At 34.1% G+C, this 25016-nt stretch overlaps 1 protein-coding gene across 1 annotated transcript in view; it reads left to right on the top strand.

The window, feature by feature from the left end:
- Positions 1-25016, top strand: part of LRRC7 (leucine rich repeat containing 7) — a 688741-nt gene that overhangs the window by 526396 nt on the left and 137329 nt on the right. Inside the window, exons 13-17 of the mRNA XM_006862417.1 lie at positions 3459-3528; positions 6401-6500; positions 9408-9532; positions 11026-11274; positions 15958-16158. Coding sequence (XP_006862479.1) covers positions 3459-3528; positions 6401-6500; positions 9408-9532; positions 11026-11274; positions 15958-16158 — 745 coding nt within the window. The remainder of the gene's footprint in view (positions 1-3458; positions 3529-6400; positions 6501-9407; positions 9533-11025; positions 11275-15957; positions 16159-25016) is intronic.

Genomic DNA, 25016 nt, shown 5'->3' with positions numbered 1-25016 from the left:
ACTTTGGTTATTTGATGATGCATGGAGGCAATTGTAATCATTGCAATGAAAGGAAATACAATAGGATGAGTGTAAAGCTGATATTCTCCATGTAAACCTCACAATAAAAACTTTTTAAAAATTGAATTATGACATATCCTTTTAATTATTATTTAGTTTTTTAAAATATTTATTGGCTCAAAATGTTTCATATTTTCCTGTTATCTAGCTAATGCACACTTTGTTAATAGTAGTATTTCTATGTCTTTTGATAACTATTAACTATTTGAAACTTGTTTAACTATCTTTGCACATCAAATTAACTGTTTCCATAGTCATTGTTATTTATTGTAGCATTTTCCATTTGTTTCATCAAAATACATTTACTCATCAATTGGTTGCCAAAATTTCAACATATGAAAGGCAAGGAAATTTTCATTCCAATTTATATGTAAATTATTATCTATATTCAAGAGTGAACATCCAGAAATTAACAATAAATCACATTGGCATGCCTTGTTTGAGTTATTGACTTTGCTGACTAGCTATCATGGTTAGCAATGTGATCAAAATGTACTAATCTTAGGGAAGTTCAAGGATCTCAGATATTATGATGAAATAGGCTTTTGGCTAGTTGACCTTCCAAAGCCTAATAGCAAAATAGATGATTTTGGACTCAATATCAAGCTGATGTCCAACTTCACACATCTCAAGAATGTTATGTTCAATAATTGTCTCTTATATCTACTATAAAATATCCAAAAGCTGAAAGAACAAAAAGACATACTTTTGGCAGTCAACATAACATTGAAAGCTATGCTTTCCTTCAGTAGTTAGTAAAATAGGCATGGTCTCCTTCTCTCAAGAAGGTTAATTTTGTGGGGATATCAGACAGTGAATGAAAATAAATAAATAAATGTCTGATTTCAAAGTGTGATATATTCCATACAAGAAAATACAAGGTGCTTTGAGACTAGAATGAGAAAAGGAATTAAAATGAATGTTAGGAAAAGTCTCTGGGAAAATAACATTACACTGATAGATAAAACCCCGAAAGCCAATTACAACTCTTAGTGACCCAGTATAGGGTTTCTGAAGCTAAAATCTTTACAGGAACAGAAAGTCTCAGCAGAAACCCTCATCAGCCTCAACATAAAGTGGCTGGTGGGTTTGAACTGCTGACTTTGTGTTAGCAGTCCAGTGTTTATCCTAAAGTGCCACCAGGTCTATTGAAGAACTAAAAAGTATGTAGTATTTAACCAATAGACTAAAGACATTAGTAAAAATCTTTAATTTCCTTTAATAGTTGGCATTAGTAGTTGGTGGGTAAATTTAATATTAGTCATATTAACTCATCTTCCATGTTTTTGTTGTTAAGTGCTGTAGAGTCAGTTCCGGCCCATAGCAATCCTGTATAGGATTTCCAAGGAACCTCTGGTAAATTTGAGCTGCCGACCTTGTGGTTCAAACTGACTTTGCAACCCAGCGCATTAACCCACAGTGCCCCACCAGGACTTCACATACATGTGCAGGACTCCATGTACATCTTCCATGTAGGCGCATGGATATTAGCCATTACTGACAGCACTGCACTTCAGGATACATCTTGAAATGTGTTTTATAATGAATGAGATTCCATGCCTCTTTAATTGGTCATTCCTGGCATAGTGATCCTTGTGGTTGTCTGATTCAAAATGACCAGTACTAGTCCATTTCAGCTCAACGATTCTTAGGATATCTATCTTTGTACATTCCATTTCATTTTTGACAACTTATAGTTTTCCTGGATTCATATTTTGTACATTCCATATACCTATTATTAATGGATGTTTGCTGTTATTTCTTCCCAATGTGAGTCATGCTGCAAATGAAGGTCCTGAAAGTTTTACTCCATCCATGTCATTAAGATGGACTTTAGTTTAAGGAGGCAGCTCTCCCCCAGTCATATTTTGAGTGCCTCTTAACCCAAGCAGTTCATCTTCTGGCCCAGTGTCAGACAATGTTTCTGCTGCTAGTCATTAAGATTTTCACTGACTAATTTTTCAGAAATGGACTTTCCCTACCTTCTTCCTAGTCTGTCTTAGTCTGGAAGCTCCACTGAAATGTGTTCACCTTGGGTCCTCTTGCAGATATTTGAAATATCTTTAGCATAACTTCCAGCATCACAACTCACAAGCCACCAAAGTACAACAAACAGAAAATTTCAACGGGCAGCTTGTGAAGATAAAGTATGATAATGAAATGTGTAAACATCTAGAGTTAGAAAATCAAAAGGAAAGCACCCACTGGCATTCCTCAAACTGAAAGAACTGATGAAAATATTCAAGCCTCTAATTGTTATATTGAAGGATCCTGGTGTGGTGCCATTGGATAAGCACTGGACTGTTAATTGGTGGTTCAAACCCACCAGTCTCTCCTTGGAAACCCTGTAGAGGGTTGCTATGAGTCAGAGCCAACTCGACGGCACTTAACAAAAACATGAACCGAATACTGACTGAAACAAGAAGCATTAAAAGAAGTTGGAAGGAATACAGAGAGATGCTGTACCAAAAAGAATTGGTTGACATATAACCATTTCAGGAGGTAAAATATGATCAAGAACCAATAGTATTGAGGGAAGAAATCCAAGCTGCACTAAAGGCATTGGCAAAGAACAAGGCTCCAGGAACAGAATACCAATAGAAATGTTTCATCAAACAAATGAAGTGCTAGAAGTGCTCACTTGTCTATGCCATAAATTTGGAAGACAGCTTCCTGGCCAACAAGTTAGATTGCATATATTAGATGGATCTTGACTGAGAGTCTTCATGTTGGTGTGAGTTAGATGTTGAGCTACTGAACACAGGATTGATAGACCAAACTCGCCACTCTGTATGCTGCTGTAAAGATTTAATGTCTTTGAAACCCTATATTGGTCGATATGAGTCAGAGTCAACTGGATGGCAGCGGGTTTGATTTGGTTTTTGTTTTTAGGCTAGTAGAAGATCATTAGAAGCTCTAGTAGCGTAGTGGTTACTAGTCTGGCTGCTAATGTCAAGATCAGCAGTTTGAAACTACCAACCGTTCCATGGGAGAAAGATTGAGGCTTTTTGCTCCCATAAAGATTTACAGCCTCGAAAACCCTATACAGGGTTGCTGTGAGTCAGAACTGACTCCATGGCACCTCACCACCACCACCAGAAGGTCAATGGATATATGGGAACTGAGTCAGGGAAAGAGTAACAGTAGAAGCATCTGGAAGGATTGTTATGGGTCAGATCTTTTAAGAATTGACAAGCCATGTTAATAAATTTTGGATTGTATCCTAGGTATCATGGAAAGTATTTGTTGTCTTGTAAACAGATTTTCATTTTTTTTTTAAATCTTCCAGGTTGCTAACTAGACAGAGAAAAAATGAAGTCAACAAATTAGAGTATTTTTAGTATTTCTAAATAATAAACTGTATCCATAGAATAAGAATTTTTGTTTGTTTTTGACAGGTTGAAGAATTTGCCATTCTCATTTACCAAACTTAAAGAGCTTGCAGCTTTGTGGCTTTCTGACAATCAGGTGAGACATTTTAAGAATTTGCTTTATTTTATTAACTATATTTGAAACTTTTAATTACTAATCTGTTCCCAATAAATGCTTTTGACTCTTACTACAAGCTATATTAATCTTTATGCCCTTTGTAAGATTACGTAAAGGAATGCTTCAATTATGTGTTTCATTTCTGTAGCAAAAAAAGAATTGAAATCCCCACTCTCTTCAAACACTTTGTATTTTATTCTTAGAGATCCCATACACAAAATAATAATTTGTATAGATTTTTAACTCTAAGAGTCGGAACTGACTCTGCAGCACTTAACAACAATAATCAGTATTTTATATGAAATTATTTTAATATTATTTTAACTCAAGAAAATAGACTATAATTTAATCCATAATTAAGTTATAATTAATAATATCATTAACTAGAAAATAAACTAAAACAGTTAAGACATCTGATTTGCCATGAGCAAAATTGGTGATCAACAGTTTAACATAGTTTATCAGTCCTCTCATACTCTTCTTATAATTCTTGAATTTTGAAACATTCATTCCAAATAATGAACAGCCAAATAAAAGCAATGCCTTTTAAGTTTAGCTTGTTATCATTGAAATATCTGATCTTAAATGCAGCAGTACTGATAAATTAATTGTCCACATTTATAGACATTCAACTATTTTTGTGACAAATTTAAACTTACTTACAAAATTATAAATGTGTAATTACCATGGGGAGAAGAGATGGTAAAAGTGGGGGTTAATGGTGATGAAATACTGCATTGATTAAGGGTAGGGTTGCTCAGTCCAATTATTATCATCACTGCCAATCATTGTTTAGTCATACAAAGTAGAATTGGTCAAAGTTGTGTGATAGATATATCTCCAACAACAACAAAAATAGAGTAACTGCTGAGGCTGCTTTTGTACAACTCATGGGATTTGATTCCTTGGTTTAGAGGATTAGCTTTTATGAAAAAATCTGGGTTATAGACCTAATAACATGTTTAGTGTTTCTGTTCTGTCTCCTAGTTCATTTGTAGTGTCTGGTGTCTTAAAAACTTTCAAGTGGCTACCCAGGGCACAATAATTGGTCTCTCTACTCACCTGGAGAGGAAGGAGAGTCAAGAATAAGAGGAAGACATGAAGTGGGTGACTGATTGCCTCCATAAACAATTGTCTCCTTTGCCATGACACCAAAGAAACTAGATGGTGCTCGACTACCATTATTGAACATTTTGATTAAAACTTCCATAGAAGAATCCTGATTAAAAGGGAGGAAATATAGAACAGAATTATAGAATTTCAAATTCTCCAGGACTCTAGACATAGATTGGATGAAGCCCTCAAACTATTACCCCAAGATAATTTTTAAAGTTTAAAACAAGAAATATCTCCTGAATCATCTTAGAACAACAGTTTAGCTTAACTAGTTAAAACATGAATGAACTGATTAGTGTCTTAGAACACAATGCGTTTATACTAATGATGGAGAAACAATTCAGAAAAGGAGAATGAGAATAGTTGTACCGTTCCAATAATGTAATTAATGTCACTAAATTGTACATATAGAAACGTGACTCAATGTATGCTTTGTTGTGTAGATTCTCAACAACAACAACAAAAATAAACAAAACTTAGGGTGGGGAAAGTAAAATATAAGTGTAAGAATAAAGTGTGGGCTCCTTTACTCGTCATGGTGCTGATTTCATCTCCTGAGTAAAAATAGGTTGGAATTCAAATAACTATATCAATAAACTATAGATTTTTCTAGGCATGAATATATTATTATAAATCATTGGAATCTGTGTGAACTATGCTAATGTAACAGTCTATTCTATAGTTTTGCATCGTGAGAAAATATCCTATGTTATCATGATTTATTATTCTTATGAGACAATGGACAGAATAATCACTGCATCATTTAACTTTTATTTTAGAGCAGTGATTTAATGCCTTTCTGACTCAGTTCCATGAGACAAGCTGGTATTCCAAATCCCCTTTGTGATTCACTCCTATTAATAAATGTCACGAAATAAGCAGGTTGTTCAAAACATTAAACAATACAATCATTTCCAGTGTATCTGATGTATAATAACAGAGTTCAAAAAACTGCCTTCTAAAATACTACTGTGAAGTTAAATTAACAATACAGAATGAAATATGACCATAAGTAAATATATTACGATTTATTAAATGTTAGAACAGTCATCCCTATTTTTGGTTACAAAGAATCTCCTAAAAAAATAAAGCTTCTCTTTTATCCCAATTAAATCCATAAATGCTCTTGCATAGCATGAATTTGATAGCAAATTCCATTTGTCTTTCCAGGGCAACTTTTCATGAAAATGAGTAGGCATATATAACCATACTAAAAGGTTACTTAATTGAAAACATTTAACATGTTTTTGTCTCTTCAGAATTAAAACTGGCATTTCTCAGTTAAGATAAATGGTGAATTTTGTTAAGAATATCAGTGATGAAAAAAATCTCATTAGGAAAGCATGGGGATTTGAAAGTGTTCCTCAACAATAGTCTCATTTTATATTAAATTTACAATGAAAACTCTAAGAGCCTATTCTCATGGGAACTCAATGGGTCTGCCTTCTGTTCTGAAACTTGAATTTTTTTCCTGCCTTTGAGAAGGTGCAATTTTACCACTATTTTGTCAATCTTTGTACTGGAAAATATTTTAGTTTTCCTTTTCTGGCAGGTTTCTCCTTACATACGTTCTAGATTTCAAAAGTTTACTGTATTTTCCTATTCCCAGTCTTTTTGTTTTCTTTCCTATCGCTGTTCATTCAGTTAGGTGAAGCCAGACTATTGATCATTATGTTATATAAAATAGTCTTGAAGTCTTAATAGTCTAATTTATATATATGTTCTTTGTTTCCAGTCCAAAGCCCTTATCCCTTTGCAAACTGAAGCCCACCCAGAAACAAAACAAAGAGTTCTCACTAACTATATGTTCCCTCAGCAACCTCGTGGTGATGAAGGTAAATTATCAGTAGACATTTATTCTATACTTTTAATGACTAGGGATAAAGAGATTATTTTTGTTCTTATCTCTGGCCAGAACTATTGAAATACGAACAAAGCTTTACAGATAATTGCAAGACATACGTCACTTGGAAGTTGTCTAAGCATGAATCTGTACTTCCCTACTATAATATTTTAGTCAGAATCCATAAACTCTTCCTCTTTATACCTTTATATCTTAAGTAAAAATCATGTTGACTTTTAAGAGCAATGATTGCTCATGGAAGCACAGACTCATTAACCAAATTTGATAGCAAACTTCTTGAAATGAGCTTAGAGCACTCAGATCTTAAGGAATATTCAATAAACTGGTTATTTCCTATGTTCTCTAATTTCTCCAACATAATTTAAACATTTAATCCAATGACCTCAGGCCCCAATTTATTTCATGTAATGAGTCAACCATAAGGAGCTAATTTAAAAATTATAACCATTCTTTCTGTTAAAAGTTAATTCCCTCAACAGTGTCAGCAACAATGACAGGAATGCTTTTTGAAAAATCTATTATTTAGTTAAATTAAATCTTCTACTCTATGGTTACACCATTTATCAATCATTTAAAGCACTTTGCTCTGTACCATTTGGAAGTTAACATAGGCTCCTTAGCCTCAGCCAGCATATGCTGATATGCACACTTTCTAGCCTTTCAGTAATTCTTGGAAGAGTTAACCCATTTTAATCCTCCCAACAGCAACATAAGCATTGGACAGCGAGCCACAAGGTTGGTGGTTCAAATCCACAATTCACTTCTCAGAAACCCTATACAGAGTCTCTATGGTAACAGCTTTTTTATAGTGTAGGATGAAGCACAGGACTGCAAGTTCAGATTGAACAACAGGTCAGAGGTTCAAACTCACCAGCCAATTCTTGGAACCCCTATATAGGGTCGCTATGAGTTGGATCACTTCAATGGCACTTAATAAAAACAATATTAATGAACCACTTAACAGCACATAACAATAACATTGAATGTTGTCCCTGGGTGACTCAAAGAGTTAAGTGCTCGACTACTAACTGAACAATTGTTGATTTGAACCCACTCAGAGGTGCCTTGATTTAAAAAGGCCTGGAGATCTGCTTCTTAAAGGTCACAGACTTGAAACTCCTACAAAATGCAGTCCTATTTTGTCCTGCAACTATGGGTTACTATAAGTCAAAATCAACTCTATAACTGGTTTGGTATTTTTATCAGCTATACTTAAGTCCCTGGGAGACACAAAGTGTTAATGTGTTCAGCTGCTAATGGAAAAGTTGGAGGTTTGAATCTACCCACAAGTAATTTACTTCTAAAAATCCAGTCATTGAAAAAACCTAGGAAGTAGGTTCTACTCTGACACACATGGAGGTTTCCATGTGTCAGAACTGAGTCAAGGACAATTGGCACTGGTTTATATACTTGAATGAAACCAGTCTTTAAAGTAAACCACTTCGCTAATTTCCCATATTCAGGGATAACTACAATAAATTGTTTTAGTCCTTGACTTATAAATGTAAGTGGTTCATTTTGGGATATTTAAAAATATTTTTACTCAAATTTTGTCTTATAGAATAAGGAAAAGGAAAGATTATTTTCATATTTTTCAGACTTCAATAAAATTCATCTTTGAATTTATGAAAAAAATTATACCTTAAGTAGGAAATATATTTTTATTTGTGCAACTTTTTTTACATCCATTTTCATTTGAACCAATATTCATAGACTAAAATGTGAGTGCGGTGGCTGCATACAATAAATGCTAGACTGTGAACCACAAGGTCCCTGGTTTGATACCATCAGCTGTTCCCGCAGGAGAAAGACTAGACTTTCTGCTTCGACAAAGAATTTAAAAATCCTCAAAGCCCTGTACAGAGTCTCTATGAGCCGGAACTGATTCAAAGGCATTTAACAACAACAAAGACTATAAAAATACTTTATTTCAAAAGTATCAAAGGAAGAACTAAATGTATTTCATAGTCACCGATCATTTCTGAGATCAAATTTTACAGATTAAATCCTATTTCCCAGGCTGTGAGCTATATCCAGTTAGATAAGGTATGATGTTAAAGAGTTACCCTATTATTTTTCCTCTGAGGAAGTAAGCGTTAGTAACAGAAAAGGTTTTTTGAACTTTAAACATGTCATTCTGGTTTTTCAGGCAGGAAATAAATTCATTTGCAGAATTCCTTGCAACAAAACAGGAAATATATAACCATAGTCATTCGTCAGAAATGAATTTAGTCTCTACTAAGTACTTTTATTGCACTTTCATGGCATCTTCACAACACAGTTGCAATTAAGCTATTACCATTTTGACATAAATTGAAGACTTATTAGCCATTTCCCTTTAATGTTAAAGACCAAATTTTCACATGTTCTCCTCTCCCCACCACCTAAAAAATTACTGTATTTCTATATACAATATTGTAATAGTGTACTTTATTAAAGAAATCTTGATCTTATTTTGTGATTATAAGTATAGGCTCTGCAGTCACACAGACATGGAATAAGACCCAGCTTTTCCCCCAGTGAAATGAATGAAAAATCATTAGTAAAATTAGAACAGTGTTAGTGCTATGTGAAGGTTAAAAGATATGTTTTTAAACTCCAAACCCAGCTCTTCTTATTATTACTATTATTATTATTATTATTATTATTATATGGAAAGTCCATACTTTACATTTTTAATGGAAATCTTTCCAATCCCAATATGTTTTTATTCCTTTTTTCCTCTTTCTCTCTCTCTTTCTTTTTTCCTTTTTTTTTTTATTTTTGCATTTGTTTGTAGTACTTACCAGCATTTTTTGCATAGTGTATTAATACTCTATTAATAACACTCTATGTAAAAAAAAAAAAAAAGCAATAATACTTTGGAATCTAACTGTAGATTTCCAGTCAGACAGTGACAGCTTTAATCCTACACTGTGGGAAGAGCAGAGACAACAACGAATGACTGTTGCTTTTGAATTTGAAGAAAAAAAGGAAGACGACGAAAATACTGGGAAAGTTAAGGTGAACCTTTTGGTTTTTATTGTTTAACTTTAGGGTTTCATTTCTTTCTTTCTTCTCTCTTTTTTTTTTTTTTTTTTTTGTTTGTACATTGTTATTACTCAGAGTTTGAGGCAAATCAAGTGACCTCTGCTAGCAAGGTCAGATACATCTTCCAGTCTCATAGTGGTGTCTTTCATTACAGCAGGCATTGGTGTGCTTCAGAACGAAACCAATGTTGTTCCAGCTCTGACTGAGCTAATTTAATAAGCCACTCACTCCTACAAAATAACAACCTGGGAGAGTTTCAAGCTGAGAACCTGAAAGAAACAACAAAATCTAGGTGATGGACTTCACCTATGAGCTCCCTTAAATGAGAAGAAAAGAAGTTTTAAAGGAGCTGAGTGCCTAATAGCTGATGATGTTCCTTAGAGAAAATACCTTTAATTTTTCACCTCAAATCATATGTTTTTTAAAATCCATTATTGGAGTTAATCTAAATCAAGTAATAAGGCTGAATTTTAATATATATAGTTTTTAAATTGATGCAGATTTTCAGTAAGGTTATCATAATGGCAACATCTTGAATCTCTCACTAATTTTCTTATAACAGGATTGTGTACTAATACTTTTACTCTTTGTGAATAATTAATCAATTATATATATCTATATATATAACTAATAAATCTAGATGGTGTGATTTTTTTTATCTTTATACTCTCCTTTCCATATTTTCTAAACTTTATTTCTTAAACAAGCATACTGTAGAACCTTAGTAAAGCAATTGAACACTAACACGTCCTAAAAATATATATATACTCTAAATATCCAAGAAGAAAACAGTGCATTTTATATACTCTGATATATGTGTCAATGAAAGCATAACATATAGTAAATGCAAACAATTCTTTAGAAGCCTTGTTTGTGTGTTATGTAATCAAGTTTGTTATAATAAGAATAGCTTCATTATTCTTTAGAGGGTATTTTTCTGTTTAGTTTTTTTTCCCTCGGTGAAACATTATGTTTCCAAAATCCTAAACTACTTGGCTTTGTCTAATTTGAACACTTCCAATGCCATTGCCTATTGAACAAATTAGAACACAAACAAACTTCTAAATAAATCATCAGGGAAGCATGATGAATGAAACACACTGGAATTAATTACAATTTTCTGGTTCATTACATGTATATTAAATTTACCTTTAATTTACATTAAAAGTTGTAAAGCAGTCATTGACCTATACCATCAACTTTCAAATGGACTAGAGTATAATGCCCTACTGATAGTGTGTTTAGTGTAGTATGATTACTAACTTGTGTGGAAAAAATTGTGAACTATTAGTTTTATATAATACTGGTTTTGTTTTATTGCATAAAATTACAGTTGATTTTCTATGGTTGTTTTAAATGCATTATCCAGAGTGTGGGGAAAAATAGAGAGTAGAAAAGTGATAAAATGAAAGTATTGCTACAGTGCTCCTCTTTCTCCCAGAAAATGGAGATTCCTTCTCCCACAGGATCACTCCTGCCAAGCCCCCTGGGAAAGGGGCCAGCGTGGGATTACTCTCCAACCTGCCAGACTGTCTGGCGATTGCTGCACACCATGGGCCAGGTGTGATCAGCAGATCCAAGACATGCCAGTCCCCCAGAGTGATCCACAACTGGCATGGGGGTGTATAAGTGGCCTCCCGCAGGAAAGGAGCATGTGTACTCAATTGCCAGTTGCAGCACAATCTACCACTCTTCCCTCTCTAAGTGGCAGACAGGTAGGCCTAGGTGTTTGGGGTAGAAGAAGCCCCCATAAAGAGGCAACTTAGAACAGTGCTTTATGGGGTTTGTTCTGCATGATTTGGGGTAGGAAATGTTGATCACATTGAAACCTTCCTCTTGCCAATGTTTAATCCCAATTTTTTTTTTTTTTAATTTACTATACCAATGGGTTAGGGAGAACTAAGTCAAAGGGGAAGGACATCAATATGAGGTGCCTATTGGTGGGATTTATGGCATGATTTTTTTGTTGGATGCTTCATTTTTATTTATATTATTTTTTGATTTTTTTTTTCTTTCTTTGAAAGTGTGGGAATACCAATAGTTGGGCAGAATGTTGATGACATTATCCATATCATCTCAATTTTCCTCCCTTCCTCTGTCTTCCCTCTGCCCGCACCCCAAACACACATTTTTTGGGGGTGCGGGGTACTGTCAATTCTGGGGGAGACTGAAAAACTAAAATTTAATTATTAAAATAGCACAGGAATTGAATTGAGATTTGCTATGAGTAGATTTTGAGCACAAAGATGATCCATTGTTTAAAAGCATTCACTTTTCCTTTCATGTGAAAGCACAGATGATGAGAATTCCTGTAAGAGAAAATTGGCTTAAGAGTTGTAGCTAATAGTATTTCTTTATCTCAATGGATTGGATGTTTAAGAGTTTAATGGTGGGAGAAACAAAAAACAAAATGCATGTCTCCATAAGGTATGAAAGAACACTGCATTTTTTTTTTTTTTTTGTAAATTTTTTCTAAATTTAACCATATACATGTAATGGTTAAATTAATGTAATGGACTAGATTCTTATTTTATGCCTTATATTCTTTCTACAATATAAGACAAGCTGAGAATGCATTTTCCTAACTAAAATGCCTACAGGTTTCCTTTTTTGTAAAACATCCCAATTAATTTATTGAATAAAATGACAATTAACAATCAATGATCAAACCAATAACTATTTTTTCTCTTACTGGAATTTCCTATCAATTCATATAAGAATTTAATTACTATGTAAGAAACTCACAGTTCTTTATGGATTCAATATATCATATCCAAATGTCCTATCTATTAGCATTAAGTTCATTCTTTTTCCATTGCTAAATACTGAGGGGTCTCCAACATCTTGCAACTGCTATTTGCATTTACTACACTTTATTTAGATCTGAGAAATAGAGAATGTTATGAAATACTTGTATTTTCCAGAATTAAAAGAAAAGAATATTTTAAAAAATATCTTGTGTTTTTATATGTGAAATGAGCAAATACTTTATGGTGAGTGATACAACACAATACTTTGATAAGCATATACTTGATAAATTTTCCCACCTACATTTATGATGAATTGCTTTATATCTTTTTTCATTCCATATTAGAATAAGGGGGCATTTGTAACATGATTATTCAAAAATCTAAAGAAACCACTCTTATATTTTGGCATTCCTAAAATTTGAATATATCTAGGTTCATTATCATGTTTAATAATATCTGAAGCCCTACACGCTGGGTTGAAACATAGCAAAGTAAAAACATAAAGTATGTTTTTTATAAAACTTAAAAACATAGTGGAATTATAAAATACTGTAGTTTCATTTAGAAATAAACTATAATATTGTTGAAATTTTGAAATTAGCTTGTAATTTTAATTCAAGACAATTCACATTTTAGATTTACACTATTCCTTCCACAAAATCAGGCCAATAGGTGCTGCACCTATAGTAGGTTATTGTTGTAAGCTAAATAACACTTGTAAATCATAAATCCTGTAGTCACAAAGGTCTAAGTCTGGCACTGCTACCCACTAGCTGTGTGACCTTAAGCAAGGAATTTACATTATCTGAAACTCAGTTTTCTTTCTGTTAAAGGGGAATTAAATAGCTATCGTACAGGTTGTGAAACTTAAATACAATAATGCATTAAGGATGCAGCCTGGCACACAGTAGATGCTGAATAAATGATAACAATTGCTGCATACAAATTGGGGGAATAAATCCATAGTTACAATTGTTAGGTTAAATGCATGCAGTGGAATCTAGATTACCAAAGTAATCCAGATTTTAAAATAAACATATAAAATCTAATGTTAAAAATAAAATCTAGTCTCTGCATAGAATTAAAAATTTCTCAAAGGATCTTCACATTTATCATATCATTGTATTTCTAAATTAACCCAACTATGTGAGAGAGATATTGCCAATTCTGTTTTGAGTAGAAACTGCAGAGACAGATTAGTGACCGATAGCTAGTTGGGGGTAAATCTGTGGCTTGAATTTAAGTCTTCTGACTCAAACGCCAGTAAATTCTATTAATAGACTAGTGCGTGGGAAGCAAGGATTGTATTTTCTAGGTAGAATGATCCAATTTTTATGAGACCCAAAGCTTACAGATATATATATAGAGAGAGGGATCTCTTTTAGGAAAACAACATAAAATGACCCAAAGATAACATAAGTAGAGCCCTTCATTGGGTCTAATAAGGGGTCAGACCCTAAGGTTTAAACTTCATTAGTTTAATAGTTAATCCATCTCTGTTTCTAGATTTAAATAGTTTTACAGAGATAAAATACCCAAACATATCCAGTTGATATGACCAAAATATCAAATTAACTTGTTTATAAAATAACCAGGAAACATCAGTAAATAGTCAGCAAATTGTAACAGAGGTATGTAGGGTCTACAAAATATATAATAAATTGCATTAGTCAGTAAAGTTTTTAATTTAGTTAAGGACAAATACTTCACTTTTTCATTTCTTTTGTTTACCTTTGATCCAACTGTAAAGGATAGTTATAGTGTTGAGGATTTTTTAAGGTGCAAAGAATATTTATTTTGTTACTTGAAAATTATTTTTCATTCATATACCACTAGTTGATTTTTTTAAAAAAGAGCTACTTAATTGGCATGTCATTTTCACCATTCTGCAATTCATATTTTTTATAAAATGTACTGTATGTAGTTTTTTGTTTTTTAACATTAAGTCCTTAGATATGAATTATTTCAAAACAACTTCAATGGTATAATTTTAAAATTAGGTTTAATTTGAGATTACCATTCCAAATACCAATTTAAACAGTAAATCAGGCACCCATGGATAGTGCCCTTTTTATTAACTAGATCTTAAATACCCTGAGCTATTTCTATATTATATGCTAATGACTTATCATTTTTTACCAAAAGTCTAAATTTTTCTTTGGTTAGACTTTATAGCCTTATTTCTATATAATATTAACTCGATTATTATTTATCCAGTAGTTTTAAAGTAATTAAATTACACTTAAACAACACATACTGATCAAATTATCTGGTTGTTCATCTTTCCAAATAATTATTTGAAAAATCATTCTTTATTTTTAATACTAAAAAGAATGTTAGGAATCATATCATGAAGTCCAATCCCTCTACTTGATAGATGAGGAAAAGGAAAGGCAAGGAAGTTAAATTACTAGCAGTTGGTGGATTTGCTAAAACTGCAGATGAGCAAAAGTGTTTGGATTTGTATTCATACTGCTCAGATCTACACCACTATCATAGTTTCTTACATTCCATGAATTGCATGAGTGTGTGTGGGTGGGTATGTTTGTGCCTCTTTCTTTTTCTCTTTTTCCCTCTCTTTTCTACTCTTCCTTTTCCCTTTTCAGCTTCTTTTCTATATTCTCTCCTCCTCAACCTCACACATGTATGTACACACAACAAACTCACACATATCACAATCACATAAATCATTACATTTTGTACAGTTGATTCTACTCAGATGTAAAAAGTCATGATTGTTGGAACAAGCAAGGCCAAGTAAATCTGTTTTTATTTTTTCTTCCATTCTTTTAATCAGTATGGACAAGTACCCTGATGGGAAGGCATTCTATACACCTCCTTTAATTAACTACTGAGAACTGTCATTAATATGTGTTCCTAAAGTCAGACTGATAACACAAAAATCAATTCAAAAATAGAAATAAATATCTGCATAAATATAAGCCAAAATTTATATACTTACCTATAATATGTTAGACAATGCTTTATTTTTAGTGTAAGATATTGCCAAGGAAGCATGTTGCTTTGTTAGGGTAAAAGTGGCTACAAAAGTCACCCTGGCACAATAAAAACTTAAAAGAAAATGTCACCCTGGAACATGTTTTCTTAGGTATTAGCAAGAATTCGCTATCCTACCTTTAGTTATAATATGCCAGTTAGCATAGAGCCAGTGCACATTGGAGAAGTAGGTATTGTCTACTTTTCAACTTCTTATACATGACAACTCTTGGCATCTCCTTCCATCACCTGCATTGATATTCTAAAAAATATTCTCAATTTCAAATTTATTACTTACAAACAATTAAAACAGGAAAAGAAACAGCCTCCAAGGCAGGAAAACAGCTGATAATAACATGATTAAATTTTTCAGAGATTACAGGTCCCTTAAGTTCTTGACCTACTGCTATTTCAGTCAACTACAGAATAGGTCTAACTCAAAAGTCATTTACAAGGTGAGAAGAGGTCAGGTGAGTTCCTATTAGGGATAGTGTGAGCAGAACACTATGTGTTCTACTCTGTCTCACCATTTCTCAAGAAGCTCAACACTCACTATATTGCATTTGGTTGTACTACTGCACATAAAATGGAGTCGTTTTGTGGACATACTGAAGATATTTTTATGTTAAATTTCTTTTTACAAATTTCTAGGTTGAAATAAACCTAAAACGATATCCAACTCCTTACCCAGAGGATTTAAAGAATATGGTAAAATCTGTTCAAAATCTGGTGGGTAAGCCAAGCCATGGAGTGCGTGTTGAGAATTCAAATCCAACTGCTAACACGGAGCAAACTGTGAAAGAAAAATATGAACACAAGTGGCCGGTAGCCCCAAAGGAGATTACAGTGGAGGTATTTCAAGGTTATTGGTAATTGCCAGTGTGGTTTGGAATTTTGGGAATGACTAAATGCGATCTTTTTTTTTTCCTCCCAACAAACTAGATCTTCCTTGATAAGTATATTTTACCTGTAGTATAAATAAGAATTTTTCTTTCAAGCTATAAGCATTCCATTCAATAAATCACAGATAAATGATACCCTCTATGCTTAAAATATTACTATTACTCCAAATACAGCATACACACAAAAGGAATAGTTTACTAACCAGTTGGACCTGACCAGTGGAGAAGTATTTCATTTTAGTGACATTCTTTTGGCTAACCCAAATTTTTATGTATAAACTATTAAAAACTACTAAAAGAATATTTTAATTATTCAAATCTCAACCAAACTCCTGATAATAAAGTGAATTTAAAATTTTTTTGTGTGTTTATACACCAACCTTTATAGGAAATATTACAATAACACACAAAAAAAGGAGCTAATATTAAAATTTAGCTGTATGGAATCCAGTCATATAAAGCTCAAAACTTGTATTTTACAAGTACCTAATAATTTGTCCTTATCGATTTGTATGGTCTGAAAAGAATTCAACTACATTTAAGTCATCTCTATACTATCTCATCAACTCTTCAGCTGACGTGGTTATCACCTTTTTATCTTCATTAGAAACATAATTGGTATGAGTAGTCTAGAAATTCATATACCTATTTCTCAAAAATCCAGATTGACAAAACTCTTTTACTAATCTGCATTTCAAAGCATCAATTTGTTGCATTTATTAAATAAACACCAACTGCATATTCAGCACTGTGCTAAACACTGTGAGAGTAAGAAGAGAAACATAAAATGTGTGCACTGTTGTTGTTGTTAAGTGCCATTGAGTTGGTTCTGATTCAAAATGACCCTATATAGAGCCAACTTTGTAATTAGCAGTCCAGTGCTTATCCTACACCACCACACCAGGGCTGCAGTGTATGCATTCTTGTTGGTGGTATGTGCATAGTCTCCCAGATACTTTAGAGTCTAACAGATAAATGTAAGCTTATCTGACATGGCGCTGTGGGTTAATTCGTCAGACTGCAAAGCCGTTTGAACTACAAGGTCTGTGGTTCAAGCTCACCAGCTGCTCCTCGGAAACCCTATACATAGTCGCTATGGGTTGGAACTGACTCGACATCACATAACAACAACAACAACCTGACATGGAGTAATTAGAAAACACAGGCGCATTCTGGCTGTACTTCTTCCAAGACAGATGTAATGGATGTTTGCAGCTGTTTGTCATCGTTTTGAGTTGTGCCCCATCAGCAAATGAAGCGAAGATGATCATATGCTTGACTGTGTGATAGAGAATAGTATGCTGTAAGAAAAAAGAGAAATAAGCAATCATTGTTGTTGTTAAGTGCCATCGAGTCGGTTCCCACCCGTAGCGATCCTGTATAGGGTTTCTAAGGTGAACTGGTGAGCTTGAACCGCCAATCTTGTGGTTCAAATGGCTTTGCAGTCTGGCGCATCAACCCACAGCGCCACTCCAGGACTCCAAGCAATCATTGACAATCAGTAAAAACAATTGCATGAGGTAAGGGAAGAACTGGTGCAAAAATAAGCAAAAATACAGGAAAGCATTAGACTTTTCTTTATCTTTTAAAATAGTATAAGAAGAAACCAAACATTTAGCAAATAAATACACTTATACTCTTTATACTTATATTTCCTGCTTACGAGTGCTGATGATTCGGTGCTTTAGCACTCAGTTGCTAACCAATAGATAGCAATTTGAACGCATCAGGGGCTCCTCTGGAGAAAAATGCATCCTACGGGGGAGGCCTACTCTGTCTGATGTGGGTGCTATGAGTTGGAATCTACTTGGCAGACAGTGTCTGTCTCTCCATCAGTAAGAAGTGTACTGACGGCAAGAACAATTTCTATTATTTTTTGTTGAATTAATAATTAATTATTGACTTCCTTGCCTATACACATTTTATCACCTATATATTCAATGATGTGAACTCAGTAACAATTCATAATATGACCAATAAAGTTAAATACTTCTTACCTCAATCTCATACATTTATATTATCTATAGTAATACATTAAGGAGCTCTGGTAGCATCATGGTTACAAGTTGGGCTGCTAACCTCAAGGTCAGCTAGTTTGAAACTACCAGCAGTTCCGTTGAAGACAGATAAGGTTTTCTCCTCCTGTAAAGATTTACAGCCTCAGAAACCCTATACAAGGTTGCTATATTTCAGAACCGACTCCATGGCACACCGCCACCATCACCACCACCACCACCATAGTAATACATTAATGTATAATAATGTATTAATATGAGTAAAGATTTAAAAAGCAAATAAATGGGGGGAGCAGAGTGGGTCTGTAGGAAAAGTACTGGGCTGTGAACCACAAGATCAGTGGTTCGAGCCCACTAGCCATTCACAGAAGAAGGATGAGATGTTCAACTCCCACAAAGATTTATAGCCGCTGGTAAATCTAGTCACTATGAATCAGAACCAGCTTGACTGCACTTAACAACAACAAAAAAAAGGGTGAATAATTAAGGTAGAAAGTACTGTGAAGTAAGGAATGGAAGGAGGAGCAAGTTATAGTGGGTAATGCTCCAACATAAAATCAGTAAATACTAGAGGTTTTTTAAGCTTTCTCAGTATATGAGTGCCTTGTGTGTCTCACAAAGGGCTCTAGTGGTACAAAACTAAAACACTCCTCTGCTAACTGGAAGGTCAGTGGTTCTAACCTACCAGCTACTCTGTAGGAGAAAGAGGTGACAGTCTGAGTCTGTAAGCATTTTGTTGTTGTTGTTGTTAAGTGCCATCGAGTCGGGTCCGACCCATAGCGACCCTGTACAGGGTTTCCGAGGGTGTAAATCTTTACGGGAGTAGAAAGCCTCATCTTTCTCCCGCGGAGCGGCTGGTAGTTTCAAACCGCTGACCCTAAGGTTCGCAGCCCGATTCGTAACCACTACGCTACCAGAGCTCCTTACAACCTTGGAAATCCTAGTCCTACCCTGTCTAATAGGGTTGTTATGAGTTAAAATCAATTTGGCAGCAATGAGTGTCTCAGTAATACATCACAGTGCCCCTAGATGCCACTTAACTTTATTAAATAGTTAGATAAAAACACTTTATGAAATATTTATGCCCTAATTTGTAGTAATTTGAAAAAAATTCACATATATTGAAAGAAATACATTTTATTTCATTCCTAACTTCAACTTCTTATTAATAGAATATGTCCTCCTGTTGGAACCAACCACCTTCTCAAGATTTTGAATCATATAGGACAAAACAACTTTAATTTCTGTTTCACATTGATTTTCAAGAAGCACCTTCTTTCTGATCAGAGTACCTACCAAAGCCACCATCACAAAACTACCACCTCATCAAAAGAAATGTGATAATATCTAATATTGAAACTGAAAACTACTCAAGGTAGTAGTTCACAGAGTTTCTGACTGATGTGAAATATTGCTTTCCTCCCATTGGACGTTTAAAATATCCCATGGTGTCCTTGTGAATTAGCAATGGCACCCCTGGGTACCTCAGAACACAGTCTGGTAACCAAGGGAAGAGCTTTGAAATCTAGCAGACATCTTATTATTACTATTAATTGTAGGACATTGGCTATTCATTGAAGTTTTCTGCGCCTTGGTTTCTTTATCATTACAAATATAAATAGTAAAATCACTCTTTCAGGGTTACTGTACAGACAAAAACAGGTATTTATATATAGTTCCAAGCACAGTTCTTGTCACTGAGTAAGGCCACTGTAAATGATAATTCCCTCCCATTCCATAGAGTCATGTGCCAATTTCTGTCATGTCCTCCTTTAGTCCTTCTGAGAATCATTACCTTGTATTACAAAAAAAAAAGTTGCATTGCTTTTTTGTAGACCTACTTACCGTGTCCATCCTGTTCGTAAATGTCCTAAATGTTCACTTTTCCATTTGTTAGAAGATGTAGCCTATTTCTGCTGGTAATAGAGAATAGTGAATTGCTCTTGTAAAATTCCTTAAATCATTCTTATCAGAAGTAGACCTGGTCTCTCAAAAGCTCAGAACACTTTATTTTCCTTTGACTTCTGCCATAGACTCTTCTTTCCTATGACAAGAGTAGTCAGGAATTGAACACTTGAATAATGGAAGGGCAATTAAAATTTTTTTCTGATTTTAATCCCTTCCATCCCCTCATATAATTAATGGGATCTCCACTAAAATTGATTCCCTTTCAATAACCTTCACTGTCATCATTCAAAGAAGTTGTCCCAAAATTGTTACCCACTTTTCCAACAGGAACTTTATTCCTCCAGCCTCTTTAAAAAAAAATGTATAGAGACAAAATCTTACTTGAAGGTGGATTATGCAGTACTGCATATGCTATATTGCCTATTCTAAGAAAAACCCATTTCTCATCTGATATTGACTAAAGAAATATAACTGTCCTGTGTTGGAGAAATGAGTTTTTCTTATGATACACAATATAACACACACATATTACCTAGCAGACATTAAAATAAGACAGATCCCAATGTAAATTCTGGCTCCACCACTTATTAAGTTTGTAACTTGAAATTATGACTTTACTTAGCTCTCAAAGCTTCCATAAAGAAGAGATGATTAAGTAATACCCTATATATATATCTATAAAGCAGAGATGATTGAAGTAATACCCTTCTCACAGATTATCTTCTAAATAATTGATAGGGATAATACAAAGTGTTTAGCATAGTAGCACAGTAATAGACATGTAAGAGATTTTCTATAAATTACGACTATTATCATCTTCATCATTGTTATCATCATCATCAGTATTATTATGCTCATTCAGATAAGGGAGCCACCTGCATTAGTGCAAATCCATCATTCTTGCTTTAGTAATGTCACTCTCCTATGTGGAGGGCAACGGATGTCCCCAGAACATCTGCAAGTTTGTGATTAGTTCATATCAAACTCTTTCTAGTTACTCAAATTTTAGATTCAGAACAAAAGTTCTTTACGTTTGTTTGTTTTGTGTTTTTTGTTTGTTTGTTTGTTTTTTAATGCTTTATTGTGAATTATGTGATAGTTTACTTGAGAGAACATTACTTTTACATTCATCCATTGTATTTCATTTCATTGCCATGGGTATAATCCACTCCATGCATCATCAACCATCCAAAGAGTATACACTACAAGTCTGTCCCCTGGTCATCAGCACACAGCCCCTCTCCCTCTCTGTGTCTAAAGTCCCCAACTGCTCCATCTCTACACGTCGTCTCTGCCTCAGAACAAAAGTTCTTAATTGAGCTGGAACTTGAACCTGAGTTAGACCATAGCCACTATGCAGAGCTCCAGTAACAATCTGTCATAGAAGCTGGACATTTTTATCAATAAATGCAGGTAATTTGAGTACTGAATGAGAAATATTGAGAGGAAAAAGATAAGTGAAATTCTTAATTCTACTCACATCTCTGGCTTTATGAAACCATTTGGTTTGCTGTTTTACATGCCTTTTTTGTTGCTGTTGTGGTTGTCTTTTTGCTTTGGGTTAAGATAAAATTCCTATACTTCTATATTAGGTGTCATAAGAATATTTTCATTTAAAAATTATTATTTCAGTAAGTAAGTTACAGTTGGGTTCATAAATGTTAGTGATTGGTGGAAATTGGCACCACGTCCTAATAGTATCTATTACCTTCCTTTTGCTCTTGCAATGAATAAGGTTCACTGAGTTGCCCAAAGTAACATGTTAAGTAAATGGTAAGGTAGGAATTGACTATAAATATGTTGTCCATGTTGTTAGTTGCCATTGAACTGATACCAACTCGTGGGGATCCCATGTGTTATCAAGTAGAACTGCTCCATAGGGTTTTCTTAACATAAGCAAATTGTGAGGCCCTTTCTTCCACCGTTCTGCTCGGTAGGTTCAAACCACCAACCTTCCCTAGAATATTAATGTAACATCTAAAACTGAAAACATTTTGACAAGTATTACTTAACATATTTTATGCTCTTCCTGTTACTGTTTCGCAAACTTGCATCTACTTTTACTTATGTTTCTCCAAAGGCATGTAACCCTTTTTATTGTCTACTTATCACCTTAAAATTTGGCATGGTAAATTTCTCATTCTAATAAATATGTCAAACAATTTTCTAAATCCATGAAAATACAAATGTTCTTCATTTCCAAAATTGTCCTATTCTTTTTGCCCGATCCCTCTTCAAATCTGATATTACATTGAAGTTCCTGGTTGGTGCAATGGCTAAATTCTCAACTACTAGATAAAAGGGTGGCAGCTCAAACCCACTTGAAGGTATTTTGGATGTTAAGTCTGGTGTTCTGCTTTCAAAATGTAATCCATTGAAAACTTTATTCAGCACAGTTTTTCTCTGACACACATGGGTTGCCATGAGTTGAAATTCACTCAATGGAAACTAACAAAAGTGTACCCACAGCAAACCTCATGAGATCATCATGATTCAAGGGAAAGTCACTGGACCAGAATTCAAATTAATTCTGTCTCCTGCCTTTATGCTGGATCTTTTCTAACTATCTGTATGATCTTGTGTCTTGTTGAGTCTCAGATTTCTCTTCTAGAATATAAAAGGGGTGGACTAAATTATTTTTTAGTATTCTTACATTGGAATATTCTTAAATATATATATATATGAATAAATGTCAGCTACTAGATACCCAAGAGTCCTAGTGTGGCGCTGTAGGATACAGTCACCAGTTCAAACTGCTCCTTGGAAAGGGTCATTGTGAGTTGGAACCAACTGGAATGCACTTAATAACAACAAAAACAAATACTCAAAAGACCCCTGGTGGTTTCATGGGTTAAGCATTGGTCTGCTAACCACAAGGTTGGTAGTTCAAATGCAGTAGCCACTCCAAGGGTGAAAGATGAGGACTTTCTACTCCCATGAAGATTTACAGCCTTAGAGACCCTATGGAGCAGTTCTACTGTATCCTATAGGGTCACTATGAGTCAGAATCCACTTGACAATAGTGGGAGACACACAGATCACACAAAAATTTTCCCACACAAACTTAACTAAAAGCAAACCAAAAGACAGAACTGCAGTTAAGAATTAAAAAAAAAAGAATGTTTCTCTATAATACCCTAAGACTTGAGCCAGCTACTATGGGGACTTTATATTAAGAGTTTGATCGTAACACCGGTCAATTCATTTTAAAGCAAGACTTGTATAATTTACAACATTTCTATCCTCAAGAGCACTCTTTTCCCACTTTTGATTTAAGCAAAACATTTCTGAATGTATTAAACTAATGTTTCAAACTAGCAAGATAATAATGAATAAAAAAAATTTAAACAAAGTACTGAAAATTCTTCCTTGAATTCATATTAATTAATTTTTAAGAAAACATGACATTGTTTCTATACATAAATTTATAAGATCCTAAGGCAAAAAGCATTGCTACATGGGTTCCCATTTATACATTCCCAGGTTTAATTAAAATAAAATGTGTTTAAATATGTCTCTGTGATCACTGGATGGATGCAGACAAGTTCTCTCAGTAATACACTTGTCTTAGTCTTGTTAGGGTGCCTTCAAAAAAGATCCAATCAAAGTGACGACTTCTGAGAGGACCTGCTAAGCCAGTTAAATTCAAGGCAGAGGTCAGCTCAGAAACTATGGATGCTGGTTTTAGGGGATAGAGCTCTGGTAGCGTAGTGGTTACAAATCCGGCTGTGAACCTTAGGGTCAGCAGTTTGAAACTACCAGCCATTCTGCAGGAGAAAGATGAGGCTTTCTGCTCCCGTAAAGATTTACAGCCTCAAAAATTCTATATAAGGTCACTGTGGGTTGGAATCAACTTGACAACATCTAACAACAATCTCGATAGATTTTTTTCAAAGGACTCTGTAGATTTGCCCCTGCATATTTCAGTTTGTACCCAAACTCAAAGAACAGTTTAAAGGAATGGTTAAATGATTTGAATCCCTCAAGGGTTCCCAAACTGCTTTTTCATGTGTTGTAGATCAAAGAACTCAGAATTACTTGAGAAAGGATTACAAAGATGGAAACACAGCCTTCAGAAGTGTATAGAACTAGATGAAGGATTTGTTGAAAAACAATACCTTCACATTTTTATTTTTCTTTAAAAAAGGTTTCTGTAATTTTGTAGCAATACTTTTGGCTTGTCCTCATATCATTACTTATTTCTGAGCATAATTATCTCTAGAAGAAAGGGAGAATTTGGTATTTTGCCTTCCTTAATGCTCTTCTACTTCCTTCTTATCAGAGAAGACGAATTTGGGTTTTAAAGGTTTAAAATTCATTGGTTGTTTTTTGTTTGTTTTTATGTAATCATTTGTCATTATGACATCCGTGTTCCAGTGTTACTCTCATGAATGATTCTTTGCACAGTGCAGGTATATTCAAATGAGTGAAGCAGGCTAGATGCGTCAAGAGAAAGACTAGGAATTTGGGGAAGAAGGCATATAATTAGACAATTGAGGAGATGGCTTGGAATTAGGAAAACAATATGAAGTAAGATGGTGAATGGCAAAAAGAGCAGGAGTTAAAGGACCTAACAGTGCATCAATGTGAATGGGATGGGGGAAAAATCTGGTTGGTTAGTGGCATGTTTTCCTCTTAGAACTCAAAAAGTTCAGCCCTTAGGATGCATATATATGTATACATATTTAAATGTATATGTGAATAGTCTATAAATGTGTGTTCATATGTATATACATATAATGGGAGTCATATAATGAGAGATATGTATACATATATACATACATCTCCCATTATATATGTTTTTTCATAATTCAGCCCTGTGTTATAATGAGTTGTAATCTCATCTCCCCAACTAGATTGTAAACTCTCAAAGGGCAGGGGCCAT

The sequence above is a fragment of the Chrysochloris asiatica genome, unplaced genomic scaffold (assembly GCF_000296735.1).
Source record: "Chrysochloris asiatica unplaced genomic scaffold, ChrAsi1.0 scaffold00048, whole genome shotgun sequence".
Taxonomy (NCBI): domain Eukaryota; kingdom Metazoa; phylum Chordata; class Mammalia; order Afrosoricida; family Chrysochloridae; genus Chrysochloris; species Chrysochloris asiatica.
The sequence above is the reverse complement of the archived record's forward strand: the minus strand, read 5'-3'. Positions and strand labels throughout refer to the sequence as shown.